General features: G+C 37.7%; 1 protein-coding gene across 5 annotated transcripts in view; it reads right to left on the bottom strand.

The window, feature by feature from the left end:
* Positions 1–15951, bottom strand: part of LOC306844580 (RNA binding protein fox-1 homolog 1-like) — a 262566-nt gene that overhangs the window by 34554 nt on the left and 212061 nt on the right. For 3 of the 5 annotated variants that reach the window (XM_079376815.1, XM_079376813.1, XM_079376812.1), the window contains one exon: positions 8049–8291. In XM_079376815.1, the coding sequence (XP_079232941.1) occupies positions 8049–8291 (243 nt within the window). Of the gene's footprint in view, positions 1–8048; positions 8292–13761; positions 13890–15951 lie in introns of those variants that run through there. The other 2 variants (XM_079376814.1, XM_079376816.1) reach the window with 2 other exon arrangements.

Here is a 15951-nt window from a genome sequence, read left to right as displayed (position 1 = left end):
ATTGTGGCACTGCAGTCAGGAGGTATAGTCTGGCGTGCCTACACCTCCAGGCGTTCCCGGGGTGCCAGACGCAAAGCCTTGTTTTAACAATATAACTGGTGAAAACTTTTACCACCTGTTTCTGCCTCTCTTTCTCAGACAGATACGAAAACCATATGTACAGCACACGCACACACACACACAAACGCTGTTTGAGGCACAGTTTGTAATGCGGTGTGTGCTGGGGTCGGGGCCGTGGGTGAAATATGGCATGGCTGCTTCACTATATCTTGCTTTCTCTCGCTCTCTCTGGCCACACATGACTGCTGGCTGCTCCCTTCGACTGTGTGCCTCTCAGTCTGGACTGCTGCCTGGGAGAGAAAGCAGCCTAGCCCTGAGTGTATGTGTGTTTCTCTGTCTGACTGTATTTGTATGACTTAGCTAGAGAGAGTATTTCAGCGAGAGACTTTGCTTTCTATTTTTCTCCCATGTGTGTGTTTGTGTGTCAGTGGGCGACTTCCAAATGGCATTTTTGTGCCCTTAAAGGGACAGTTCAACCAAAAATTACAATTCAGCCATCGTTTACTCGCTCTCATGTTGTTCCAAACCATACTTTCTTTCATATGAATCATTTTTGAATAATGAAGCTTTTAATGAAGCATCCTTACAAAGAGTTTTTAAAGAAGTATATTATGCTCTACAATAATTTTTATTATACTTTATTATTACACTTTAAAATATCTGTTAAAAATGTAATTTTAAAATGTAATTTATTCCTGTGATGCAAAACTGAATTTTTAGCATCATTACTCCAGTCTTCAGTGCCACATCATCCTAAAGAAATCATTATAATTTTTCTTATTAAACATTTTTCTTATTATCATTGCTGAAAACAGAAAATGTGACATTCTTTAATTAAATTCTTTAAACAATTTTTTTTTTCAAAGTCAAAAACAAAGTCTTTACTTTTAATCAATTTAATGCACCCTTGCAGAAAGGGTTAACTTCTTAAAATTTCCCAAAAGTTAATTTCCCAAACTTTTGGGATATGAATGGCAGTGTACATTTTAAGTCCTTTAAAGTCTTACTTCATGTGTGATGAACACATAAAAATGTAAGCCGTTATTCACTAATAATATTGTTAAAATTACATTATAACTTACTGTATAATAATTAGAATATACTATTCTATATAATATCCGGTCCCACTTTATTTTAGGTGGCCTTAACTACTATGCACTTACATCAAAAAATAAGTACAATGTACTTATTGTGGTCATATTGTATCGCAAACCACTTCTGCTGCTATTGAGGTGCGATAGGGTTAAAGTTAGGAACAGGTTTGGTGGTATAGGTAGGTTTAAGGGAGGGTTAAGGTGTAAGGAATAGGCCAACAGTGTAATTATAAATGTAATTATAGAAATTAATTACAGATGCAATTACATATAGGTATTTTTAAAAATATTAGTACAATGTAAAAGCATGTATGTACACAATACGTGCATTGTATCAAAGTATTAATTTAAATGTAAGTGCATAGTAGTTAAGGCCACCTAATATAAAGTGGGACCTAATATTCTAATATTCTCCTTCGGTGAGATGTTAACCAGATGTGAATCAGTGAGTTGAATCATTCAAGATTTCATAAATTAATCCTTCAGGTCAATTTTGTGAACTGAATCAATTTATTCATTAAAAAGATCCAGTTCAAAAGAATGATTCATTCACAATGAATGATTCTGCTCTCATAAATGTGCAACACTTCAAGTGTTCTGCCCTTTGGAGTGAGGCCATAGTGGTGTCACTTGAATGTAATTCACCCATTATGTGTGCTAGCATGAGCATGTGTGCACGTATGTGAATATATGTGCATTTATTTTCCTTTGTGGAGCTTGAGAAAGGGGAGCGGAGGCTCTGCGTCGAGCCTGCAGTTATGCCCAGAGATATTTTTTAAACTTTCTGCTTGCTGCAGCTGTCCTGTCATGCTTCAAGCGCTCTGGAAATCATATTGTCTGGACCAGAAGAATGACTGAGTCCCAGTGTAACAATTGCCTCTCTGACATTACAGATGCTCAGGACTGTTAAAGCAAGCTTCACTGGAATTACTGGCAACGGAACGGGCCGTGTGTCTGTGAGCATGTGGCATTCTTATTTAAATCAGGCAATGCTCAGGGCGACTCTGATAAAAGCGGCAAAAGAAAGAGTCAAAAAAGCAAAGCTCAAATGAAGAATAAAGAAGGGCTTGCTGGGACCGTAAATATGAATATCGTGTCATCATAATGTTTGTACAGGCAGCACGATATACTCACCCGACTGAAACGCAAGGGTGGGGGGAAAACATGATAGAGAGCTCTTGAAAAATACTAGTCTTTCAATACATGAAAGACTGCAGAAGTGGAAAGGAAAAAAATCTCTTGTGTTATTACAAGTCATAAACAAAAGAACACCCACTCCTCAAGGCAGAGAACAAAGAAAAACGGAAGATAAAACGCTAAAGCAGCATAGTAAACCATACAATGTAAAACTGACAAGATGTGCGCTGTCTTTATTGCTTTAACAAAATTGCACTTTTCCTATTGCGAGAGGCTTGGTTTAATGGCGTCGTGAGGCAAGAAGAGACAACTGGGGTGTTATAATTGGAAATATGCTTTTCCATTTACTGCTCTTTCAATAAAAGTATAGGAAGGAATGCAGCGGGTCTGTAGGTTGAGGCATGGCACAGTCGGTGGCCATATGTACCGTTTTAAAGATCTCATTTCATGCTCTGTGCATACGGCTGCCTTAATGGCTCAATTAATTGATTCTGAAATCAATTAATCGATTCGCCCCTGTCTAGTTGCCGTGGGGAGCCGGAGGCCACGGTGACTGATCTTGAGGTGATGGGATGAGACGGGGGAAAAGGAATAAATCTATAGGACTAAAATAGAGGCCTGCAGCACAAGCGAAACGCATTTTGAGTAGCATTCCCAGCACGTGCTGAAATATCCAGGCATCAAAATCCTGCTTTCATAATTCAAACAATACAATGCTTCCAATCTTGATCGATTCCAGCGGCCTGAAAAAAAGGAGTCAGAGATTGTGTTGCTCCCTGTGGGAAGGAAAGGTGAGGGAAAGATGGAGCGATAAGGACAGGGATGTGAGGGAGGACAGCGGATCAGCCTGGGAGACCTACTCAATTACTGATTGGGGACTCACAGAGTTGTGAGTGTTTACCATTCATTGATCTCACACTGAGTGCTAAACGGCAAACACTGACAGGGCTGCCGGTGTATGCTCTGAGCACACACACACAAAAACACGCAGCCGCTGGAGTGTAAGAACCCACACGGACACACATATGGCAGCGCTGGACAGAAAAAGATAACCTAACAAAGCACAGTGAGGACTTGGAGCGTAAAGTGCCAGTAAAATATTTTCCTTTTTGAGGAACTTTTCCAGTGCGGGGAGTGTGGAATAATTGCATCAGCCATCATTGATCCAGGAGGGAGTTTTTGTTTAACCATGTTATGTGAAAAGTGCATTAGGAAAGGTTCTCACACACACACACAAATGTATAAATAAATCCTGTATAGTTTTATGCAAAGTAGGGTAATGCAATTTTCTTTACGCCCTTCATACTCTTTCAAACACATAATTAAACAAAAACTCCCCCATGAATCAATGACGGCTGATGCAATTATACCACATTCCCCACACTGGAAAATTTTATATATATATGATCTTTGATCTATATAAATTTATACTTTTATTTAGCAAGGATGCTTTAAATTGATCAAAAGTGTTGATAAAGACATTTATAATGTTAAAAAAACTATTTCTATTTCAGATAAACGCTGTTCTTCTGAACTTTCTATTCATCAAAGAAACCTGAAAGAATTCTACTCAGCTGTTTTCAGCATAATAATAATAATAATAATAATCATAAATGTTTTTAAACAGCAAATCAGAATATTAGAATAATTTCTGAAGGATCATGTGACTGGACTAATAATGATAAAAATTCAGCTTTGAAATCACAGGAATAAATTACATTTTAAAATATATTCAAATAGAAAGCAGTTATTTTAAATAGAATTTTTTTTGCAGTACTTTGGATCAAATAAATGCAGGCTTGATGAGCAGAAGAGACTTATTTAAAAAACACAAAAACATCTTACTATTTAAAAACTTTTGAGGTAGTGTATATACACATTTTATATAGGACTATGGCCAGCTACATAGTTAACCTAGCTAAAAGGAGAAGAACATTTTTCATTCCTTTCTCTGATCAATTCTGGGATGTGTGCCAGGTAAAAATACAGCCTGTATGTGTGTGTGTGTGTGTGTGTGTGTGTATATAGCATGCATACGGCTGACAGTTTACATAGCGTGCCATCTGTGCAGCATTCTTCTCACTGGCAGAGGACTTCAACATGGAGGGAAAAACAATAACAAACACAAAAAAGGCTTCCAGTTAATCTTTTTTGGTATCAAAAGATTCATTAATAGTCGTTCATTATAACAAATGCATATTTTGCTGCATTGTTGATTTTACATGAGCAGGAAAACAAAAACCAAGCATTTGTGGAAGATAAACAAACCGAAGCCACAGCGTTCAGTGCTTCAGAGTGTTCCACGCTCATGTGTGAAGATGTTCTCACGCACAAACAACCGCACAATACTGCAGAGGTACAACGCTGAGGGTTTCCTGAACCACAGCGATAGCGAACATCGGCGATTAAGCTATTTTCAGCATAGCAACATTACTGGGATGAAACGCAGTAGCAGTCCAAGTCAAACTCCACTATCACTTGCGAGTCAACAACCATCCGTCGACCCCCAAACGCTGCACCATAAGGGGGCCGTTCTGTAAGATGTCTGCCCTCTTGCGGGTACGGCTCATTCCACACATGTCCTCCCTTAAGGAAAGGCAGCTCTCACTCCGGCTGGATGAGGATGGGGCCATTTCTCTTGGGAACACATGGGGGAAGAGGGCCAATGAAGCGCGACAGGAGTCAGAGCAGCAAGCCGACACACCGAGCTGACATCTACACAGATTAGTCAAACACCATCCTTTTCAGAAAACATATGGATGAGAAAATATTTTTGAAATATGAGATCAAATAAATCACTCATCTTTCTGAAGCGACACTATATCCAACAGAGGAAGCAGTACCTGCATCACTATGATGGGCTGATTATATAGTCAATGAGATAATGCCTGGCTATCATGTTCACACACTGCCTGCAAACCAGCCTGAAATGGGTCAAACTGGCGGCAATGGACAGGCTAATTACAGAGTAAACAATTCACCCACTCGGACGTCACCACTTTGTGTATCGTCCGAAACTAAATGAACTTGAAATGATCTGTGAGTGGGCTGGTTTTAACAACCACTCAGGTCACTTAAATTAAAGGTCCACCCCTGCGTCTGTGACCATCATTACACCCGTGGTGTTTACTGAGATTGTGATGACTAATGTCCTGAAAAGAAGGTGACAATTAATAATAACAGCCATAACAAAACTGCTGGCAGCAGAAAATAATTTAATTTGTTTCCCTCCTGCTGTATAACTGTAGTTATTTCTTAAGCAATTAAAAAATAATCACTAACTTAGATATAGATGTGACTTGGCTCCTGAAAAGTAACTTTAAAGTAAAAAGTATGTTAAGATAAATGTACTGACATACTGGAAACATTTAGTTTCGATTTCTTTGCAGCATTAATCCATTTAGGATAATGTGAATTTAAAAACATTGTTCAAAACATTGAGCACTGAACAAAAAACATTGCTCATTGATAATTTAAAACAAATGTGAATTTATGTCAAATTTGTCTGCATACACTACTGTTCAAAGTTTGGGGTCTGCAAGACTTTTTAAATGTTTTTGAAAAGGCCTTTATGCATTACCAAATATTAAAAAGCTTGTGCTGCTTAATATAAAAATATTAATAAGAAGAATGTAAAAACTAAATAAAAAAATAAAACTGTTACTCGAAACTGCATTTGAACACTAGTGTAAATAACATTTCTAATGTGAACTTATTGTAAAGTGTTACTAAAATACTTATTATAGGTTGCTTGTGGAAAGTAAATGCTGTTCCATATGCATTTCAGAAATCCACCACAAGCTCTCACACACACTGACCACTAAGAACATGGCGGGAATCCACGGCACTTTATCAAAACAGTGTTGAAAACCATCTATTGGTGACTGACTGGTTATCACATACTCCAACAAACAAAGAAAAGATGGGAACAGGGGAAGTATCACAGTCTAAGCTTCTTTTGTTTGCAGATGAAGGATCAGCTGTGAAGAATGACTTGGATCTAAAAACAGCTCTAGCCAGATGAGGTCATAGCTTTGGAGGTCTGTAAAGTTTAGCTTTCTCTCCATTACACTAGGCTCGGAAAGTGAAGGAAAGAGACAGAGAGAGCGGGAGACCGAGGGAGAAGGAGAGAGGCAGGGGGGGGAAATAATGGCTTTTCCAGATGTGGTTTTGCTCCTTTCTGCTCTGGCACTAAAAAATAAATTTGAACACTAAGGTAGGATAGGCAATAAAAATCTGGCCGCTGTTCGCAAGAAAGCTCACATTTTCCTTCAAATCACTGAAACGGTTTAAACATTCTGTCTGTTAAACAAATAGTCTAATTATGGAACACATCAGGAGCTCATCATAAAAATTTGTACATATTTGCAATTTCTAAGGAATGGTTCACCCTCAATTAAACTTCTTTTACTTTTTTCTCAACCTCAAACCTGAATTGTATTATTATTATTTTTCCAATGCAGCACAAAAGACAACAGTTTTAAAGAACCATTCTTTAAAAAGAAAGAACCACTTTTGTTTAGCTCTAAAAGCACAAAACCTCCATCAAACCATCATAAATGTAGTTCACATGTGAGGATGAAAAGTATGGATTTACTGTAAAATCTTATTATATTTAGAGAGAACTTAAGCATTTACAGGGTGCTGATGTATTATCACTCATAAAATTAGGTGGAATAAAAGCAAATATTTGCTAATTTAGTTTATATTGCACAATTCAAATTCATTACAATCATGAAAATGGGCCATATTGCCCCTCTACTATGGGGTAAGAAGCCCTCCAGGCTCATCCCAGCTGTCATTTGATTGTTACAGAATATATATTAAAATAAATATTACTTTAATGTTTTTATGCTTTTAATGTAAAATATGAAATCAAATATTCTATGTAAATTCATTCATTTTAAATGACAATCAACTATCAGAATCAGTCAAAAAATACATCCGAGCACTATATAATTCTATGAATTATACACGGGCCTATTATTTATTTATTTATTTATTATTTTAATTAAAGACATTGTCATAATTGTAATAAACTAACAATTCACAATGAATGAATCCATTCAGCTGACCTATAGGTTATGAAATTTGAAATCTATTATTATTAAAACAATATTTATCAAAAAAAGAGAAAAACACACAGACACACACACACCAAAACTACCCTCTTGTGGTATATTACCCTAAGTATCTAACAAAAAAAAAAAAAAACTGGAAATCTAAATGGATAACCGAGTCCACAAATCCCCAATTTAACAAACAGACAATTTTCTGAGGCCAAATAATAACTTTGGTTTGAGGAACAGACCAAAATGTAAGTCATTATTCACTGCTAATTTGCAGCTCATGACATGAAGGTGAAAAAATAATAACATTAGATTTTTAGGAGAACTATTTCTTTAATAAACCAAACTCTCCAACAACTTTCTGTTACCATGCATCCATCTTACCATTTTGGGACAGAAAACGCTCTTAAAATTATTTTCAAAACTAGGAGTGAAAACCTCACCAAACTAAATTCACTGAGAGCACTTTGTACTCTGAGTTGGTGAAATAACACAAAGATTGTCAATTATTCATGGAAATGCCCTGAAACATATGAAATATTAAGGCAGGCTACAGCACTGATGTCCTTGGAGGGCAGATCACGGAGGCCACCTCAATCCACAGCACAATCCAAAACACCTGAACCGTGACGAGCAATGCCATCAAGAAGAGTCAGAGATATAGCATGAGAGAGAGATGGGAGCTTACTGTGGCTGTGCCGGAGACCGCCTGTACGCTGTTGTCTGGTCCGCTGGGCTCACTGTGCGTCTGGGCAGGGGGGTACATGTTCAGCGTGTGCTCTGCCACGGGGGTCTGGCCCGGGTAGTCTGGAGTCGGGTGAGGGTGGGATGGCGTGTACTCAGCAGGAATGCCGTTCTGAGGGGGAGCGAACTGGGCTGATGGGTAAGGCTGGGCCATGGTTTCTGGGGGTGCTGGGGCGTCTTGATTACCCTGAAAAACAGAGAACCACAGCAAAATGTTAGTGCTTCACTAAATGACCAATAGTATGTGGACACCTGAACAGCACATCCATATCTGCAATTCATTTGAAAACACTGGACATTTGGTGCTACAGCAGCTATTTTTGCCAACTTTATAATTCATAAATATATGTAAAATACATGCTTCACGTGAATTGTGGGGATTTTGATTAATCTTAGCTTTTTTATTCCACCAAAAGGATTCTTTCAGGTCTTTTCACTGACCTTTCATGCAGGTTACACAGTTAAACCAGGGTATTGTGACAATTAACAACTGTTTCTATGTCACAAACATGCACAAGTAATTAATTTAATCATTTCATTCATATCAATTCAATTGATTAAATAAAAGGCAAGTTTTAAAATCCTTCATTACAACAAAGCATTTTTTTCTCTTTCATTCATAATTTGTCCATTTAAAAGATTTGTACTAAAACACAGATTCCGAAACATCTCTGCAGAAACTACAGAAACATTTTAATCTCGCTTACAACATTTAAAATATTAACAGAGATATTTACTAGTACTGTCAAACGATTAATCGCATCCATAAGTGTTTGTTTACGTAATATACTATGTTTGTGTGGACTGTGTATATTTATTATGTATATATAAATACACACACATACAGTATATAGTTAGAAAATATTTACATGTATATCTTTATATTCATATTTATATTTATATTTTTATTATACATTTATATTTACATGAAACATAAAACATGAATAACATAGTATCTTTTTAAATGTTATTTTGGCAATAAAAAGACAATAAAAGGACACCATACAACTTGAACTTGAAATCATACTGTGCACAGATTAATTTAAGATATTTAGGCCTGGTTTCACAGACAGGGCTTAGACCAAACCAGGATTAGGCCATAGTTCAATTAGGACATTGAAGTAATTTTTATAAACATGCTTAGAAAAAAACATTACTGGGGTGCATCTTGAGACAAAACAAACTGATATATTTTAAGATCAGTTAGTTCAAGTTTATTTCAGTTGAAACAGCTCAGACTTACATTTTAGTCTAGGACTAGGCTTAAACCTTGTGTCTGTGAAACCGGGGGTTACAGTTTAGCCATATGGGCTTTAGACTCAATAATCCGTCATCATTTTAAATGTGCATCTGAAAATATCACTTTAAATATTCACTTTTGTGTTTGTTGGATAATCTTTTTTTTTCTATTATTCAGTAGAATTCATGATCATTTTGTTGTTTTTCAGCTTCATCCCTATTTTCCACCTGACACAGCATCATGGGATTTGCTCTCATTTAGACACAAGAGGTCAGACATGCTTGTATGCATGACTTTATGCATTAAACTTTATGCTCATTATAAGGGGGTTTGCACATACTTTTGGTCTTTATATGAGCTCCACATACACACGCTACATCTCACATCAGTCGTGCCCTCTGTTTGTAAACCATTAGCGAAGCACACGCTCGGCTTCAGACACAAGTTCACTCGTACAGCTGGGCCAATTAAATTAGAGTGTTAGCATGCACCGGACCGACAACAAATGAACAAGCACACCCACGGACAAATGCGTTCCGTACACAACACACAGCAGACCTTTATCTCGGGAAGAGCTTTCTTATTTGATCAGGACCAATTCATCCACCTCCCAGCACTCAGATTATCCACTTACGTGTGGAGACGTCTCTCCACCCCGAGCACCGAATCAACGCTAAACCGCCACTTTGCATGCTGCACCCAAGAGACCAAACTCCGGCTAAATTAGCTCTTGCTATCAATAAACAATGGCAGACTAGAAGAATGAAAACACACAACAGGTTTGGGTCATGTGATGCATGGAAAAACAAATAATGAGGAATATTGCATGACAAATACATTCATCTAAACAGCTGTGTGGATTTGATGGGGATACTATTTGTTAAAACTTCAGGTGATGATAGCTTTATTCATCTAGGTTTTGTATAACCAGATGGGGTGTTTTTGTTCTGTACAGCCTGCTGGAAAATTATATTGTTTAGAGGTCAGTGTAATTTTGGTATTATTTATATACTATAATATAATTTATTCATATTTTGAATGAGCTTTTCTGTGTCCATTTTAATTTTAGTTTGTTTTAATAATGTGTATCTTTTTGTTAGTTTCAGTTTGTTTTTTTTCTACTTAGCTTTATATTTTACTACATTTTTTAGTAATTTTTGGCACTTTTCAGTTACCAGTTAATTTATGATTTTTAAATTTGTCACTTAATATTAATAATTTATTTTATTTCTTTAATTCAATTAACAAAAAAAAAAAAAGTTTTAGTTAACAGTAACAACCCTGTCAGAGGTTTCTAGCAAAAACCAATATTTGAGATAGGAGTATAGAAGTATAGCCATAATGAATGTGCAGAGTACAGATCTTGGAAAAAAATTAATGAGAAGTGTTTGCATTCATATCTTTGACTTGAAGGAATTGATCTTCAAAAAAGACTTTGCCAGTTTCAGGTGTGCTCACATTTTTCAAGGTACCAAAATTCTGTCCTCATTTACCCACCATTATAACCTCCCAAACCTTGATTTTCTTTCTTCTGCAGAACACACAATATATATTGAAAAATGTTTTCTCTTCATACAATGAAAGTCAGTATAGTTCAAAACAACTTTAGACCCTTTATTTTATAGACAAAAAATGTTTATTTCCCCCCAAAATACCTTCTGCTCTGCAGTAGAAAGAAAGGCTTACATGAAGGTAAGTAAACTATGACATAATTCTCATATTTGGGTGAATTATTCCTTTAAGATTTGCTTTCCATTTAATCCTACTGCAGTCTAGAAGAAACAACTGACATATTAGAATCAACTAATTTGTGATTTTCCCTATTTACAGGAGAAAACACTTCGTGAAACACTTCATACGCGCACACACATCTCTTCCTCCAAGCCAAACCAGGAGTTATGTAGGCAGAGAGATCCTATCACCCACAGGCCTGTCGAGAACACACTCTGACACGGGACAACTGCACATGCTAAAACAAAGCGAAACACACTCTCCCACCACTTTCTCTCCTCTCTCCTCTGACACACTACACAGAAACACCCCCTACGTACAAAGCGTAGGATAAAAGGAGAGAAAGTCCAGAGCTCAAGCTGTGATTTAAAGGAATATTCCAGTCTAAAATGAAAACCTGTCATCATTTACTCATCCTCATACTGTTCCAAACTCGTAAGACTTTCTACAGAATAGGATACAATAGTTTTGTGTGAGGAACAGACTAAAACAGTTCTTTTGAGTCGAATCGTTTCAAAATAATTTGTTCACAAATCAGACTGAATAAACTCGAAACATCTATTTCAATGATCTGGTTGTAATGGTTAAAAGTCAAAAAAGACAATCAATGTAAAACTTTGGCCTGTTCCCCACACAAAGTTATAATATGTGACCCTGGACCACAAAACCAGTTATAAGGGTCAATTTTTCAAAATTGAGATTTCTACATCATCTGAAAGCTGAATAAATGAGCTTTCCATTCATGTATGGTTTGTCAGGATCTGACAATATTTGGTCGAGATACAACTATTTGAAAATCTGGAATCTGAGGGTGCAAAAAAATCTAAATATGGAGAAAGTTGTCCAGATGAAATTCATTGCAATGCATATTACTAATCAAAAAATTAATTTTGATATATTTACAGTAAGAAATTTACAAAATATCTTCATGGAACATGATCTTTACTTAATGTCCTAATGATTTTTGGCATAAAAGATACATCAATAATTTTGACCCATACAATGTATTTTTGCCTGTTGCTACAAATATACCCCAGCGACTTAAGACTGGTTTTGTGGTCCAGGGTCACATATTACTAATATAGTGCATATATAGAAGGAGTATAGACTCATATGGACCACATTTATGACACTTATAAATGACAGGTCCATTTCTCATTCACTTCCATTATATTGTGATTTCCTGTAGCTCAAACAGTAGAGCATGGCCCTAGCAATGCCAAGGTTGTCGGTTTGATTCCCCGGGAGTGTATAAGCTAATAAAAATGTATACCTTGAGTGCAATGGATAAAAAGTGCTTTGGATAAAACTGTCTGAAGTTGAAAATACCGAAAAGAGCAACCATTATATTCTTCAAAAATTCACCTTTATGTAAATAATGGCAAGATTTTCATTCTTGGCGAGTCGAACTTGTCGAGGAGAGCCAGGAGGGAAGCCGCAACTTGCTACTCTGTAAACGGGACCTTGTAAAAAAAATCCCTGCTGTTCCTTAGGCAGATGTTACACACATCACGCTGATTCCCATTAACACCATCAGCACTTCGCATAGCACATTGATATTCAAGAGTGGGCACACCACACCATAATTAGACTATCATTTGATCAGGAGTGCTAAACTCTTTACGCACAAGTGTCAAAGACGTTAAGGGGAGGGCGGAAGGAAAGTTAGCGAAAAGACAGAGGTGCCTCCGTGGTGTGGGAAGCCCCTGTCGGTGCAGAGCTCTACTTTGGCGGTCATTATAGTCGTGCCGTCGCTGAGGTTTTTTGGAGGCCCTTGTAAAATAGCTGCTGGCAAACACTGGGAGAAAAAAAAGCAATGGCAGACAGTCAGGCTTAGCAAAACGCTTTGGCCTCCACCCTAATGAGAACCACATTTGGAGGACTGAAATATGTTTTACGTGGCAGTGCGCTGGATTCATCCCTTCACTGCACTCGGCTTCCAGGCAAACACTTACAAAACATATGCAGCTATAAAAAAAGTGCCTTTGTTTTTGGTAAAGGGCTTTTTACGACACTTTGCAAATACAATTTCACACACAACGAGGCTACTCCTCCCTCGCTCCGTAGGCGAGAAGTTGCTCTAAATTTCGCATGCACACGAATAGACGCGGCTCACGGTCGCATTGAGTTCAACCGCACGCTAATGCCTTAAAAATGATGGAAAGCCAGGTTGAGCGCAACAGCACTAAAGCGGTACGTGTCGGAACGTTTTGGGTGGTAGTGTTTGACTTTAACACAGCCAAATAAACCGTTTGAAGAGCAGCGCGTCTAACTCTCGTCTGCCTCTCTCACTCGCTCTCTCAGGGTGGATGACAGAATCCGGCTCATTTAAATATTTGTGGCTGCCAAATTTATGAGTTTAGCCACCTAGACCGACCCGAAATGGAGCTTGGAGATGGACTGGAGAGAAACGAGAAAGAAAGAGGCGATGAAACGTGTGAAAAGAGAGATAGAAAGCAAAACAGCTGCTGATAAGGCAGCCTGAAAAAGAGTTGCTGAAGGGGGCTCCCTCTTTCTTCAAAGCGTACACTCTCTTTTGCGCACACACACACACACACACACACACGAATGCTGTAATACACAAGCCACCCGCTCTACTGTGCAGCCACAGCACAAAAGGAAGACGGGCAGGAGGAGAAAAAATGCAGTAATACGCTTGGTAAGCAGAATAACGGTGAAAAAATACCTGTTCCACCATCTTGCTCCCTTTTTCCTCCATAAACTAAGCAGCTGCCTTAGTCCCAATCCCTGCAGCATCTGCCTAAAGCAAGCATCAATTATAGATGAGGGTGTGTGTTCACCGCTGTGTGTAGCGAGAGGGAGAGAGTGTGTGTGAGTATGTGAGTGGGAGGGAAGGAAGGGGTGGAGAAGGAGGAGGGAAGTAATGCAAGCGAAAGCTATGCTCCAAAATTTTTCTCGCTCTCTTTCTCTCTGTTCATAACTAATGTACGACTCTCTGAAACGTTAGCGATTCAGACCATTCGGCGAGCTTGAAATTAAATTCTGTTTTGAGTTGTGATATAGCATGTGAAATGATGTAAAAGCTGTTATCTGTCTGTGAAAGTAGAGTTGAAGGATTTTGATCGTATGCTTCCCGGTCTTGTATCTCTAATGGTGAAAAAAAAACATTATCTCTGAAAACTTTGACAAAACTATGAAAGTTTTAAACTATAGGTTATAGGTTTTATACTATAACTGCTTTATGTAATAATACATTTTAAAAAATCCAACACGTACAAGATAAGCTTACTTGAAAAGCAAAAATGTGAGAGATAAGACTTGCATTCTAAGAACATGCAATGAATTAAATTTATTATTACCGCATTTTCAAATATTTTTTTCTTGTTTAAAAATATTACTTCGAATTCCATACATTCTGTGAAAGCAAGTCTAAAAATCTAAGAAAAATTTATAATTATTTTAAATCCACATATTCTATTAAAAGAAGTCTATAAATCTAAAAATTAAAGTAAAAACAATTCCACGTTTTCTCTGAAAAAAAGTCTGCAAATCCAGGTAAAAAATAAATAAAAATTTTATGAAAAAATCCACATATTCTCTAAAAAACAGCCTAATTTTTTATTTATATATTCTCTGAAAATAAGTATAATTACAGTATAGTATACAGTTTATATAAAGCAAATGTATTTATTTTTTTATTTAGTTTCCTGCATAAACTTTAGAAATTCGAGAATTTGTTTTTTTTTTTTACATGGTTGGAAACTTGATACACTACTTGGCTCAACTCATAACACTGCTACTGATGGGAAAAAAAATCTCACAGGCTAAAATTTTACTGTGTATGCTTGATTTCTCGCAGTAAACAAGAACCATAATGTTTATTTAATCAAGTATCTGGTGCTTGGATGGTACTTCTTTTACCATTTGGTTCATTTAAGGACACGTAATTGAGTACTGACCTCTTGGCATCCATCAATGTTGAGGATTTTGGTCGGGCCGGGCTTAGAGGTAAACAGAATCAAGATGCACTGTCCTTGCTCTATCAAACACACTGACTTGCACACTGAAATTCTGGGCCAACTCTTTCGAGAAAAAAAAAGAAAACGGCTGAGGCAAGGCCTTCTTGAGCCCCTGCTGGGTCCGCCCTTTCTTTCCTATAGATTGGACGTTCGATCAACCTTCACCTTTGTTTTCTCCTCTCGCTCAATGCAGGATTCTCTCCACAGACACTCCTTGTGTGTGAGTACGCATGCGAGTGAGACTGAGTGTTTAAGGACCAGCGTGCTGACTCCAGACAGTCAGCTGGCTTCTGTCCAGGTCCGTGGAGTGCCACTTCAGCTGGACACGATCTTAGTTTAGAGGGCAAACCATTCCCCAACAGACCCGCATGACATATGGCTATAGAGCGGGTCAGGACCCCGGGACCCCCTCGACCGTTCATTATCCCAGCCGCTCTTCGCAGACCATTTTCGTATCAAACATTTAATTGCTCGCACCCGGTGAGCATTATCCAACACTTCTGGAGGAGTTTCGCCATTTGCTGAGTGCGTGATAACTCGGAAAGCCAGACATCAAATCGCACTCCCCATCTCCGAGTAAACAAATTAATAATGCAAGAAGTTTTGTAGCGCATGGGTGTGAACTATTTTGAAAGTAACCCATTTCCCAGCAGGAGGCTACCTTTTAAACATGCAAACTCAAAAGGAAGCGGGGCCCGGCAGACGTTGTGAAAATATAACCGCCTCCCACCAGGAGAAAGTTTCCGGTGAAGGTTCATAGGGTGAAAGGAAGCTGAGAGTGAGCGTTAGCATTGTAGCTCTGTGTGCACGGTTTATTTGTGCGCATTTTTGACCAAAATGTTCCTCAAATTTAGTAAATATTTGTCATTCGTAAATGTAGTTAATTTTACTATGAC

This window comes from Barbus barbus (assembly GCF_936440315.1).
Source record: "Barbus barbus genome assembly, chromosome: 3".
Taxonomy (NCBI): Eukaryota; Metazoa; Chordata; class Actinopteri; order Cypriniformes; family Cyprinidae; genus Barbus; species Barbus barbus.
The sequence above is the reverse complement of the archived record's forward strand: the minus strand, read 5'-3'. Positions and strand labels throughout refer to the sequence as shown.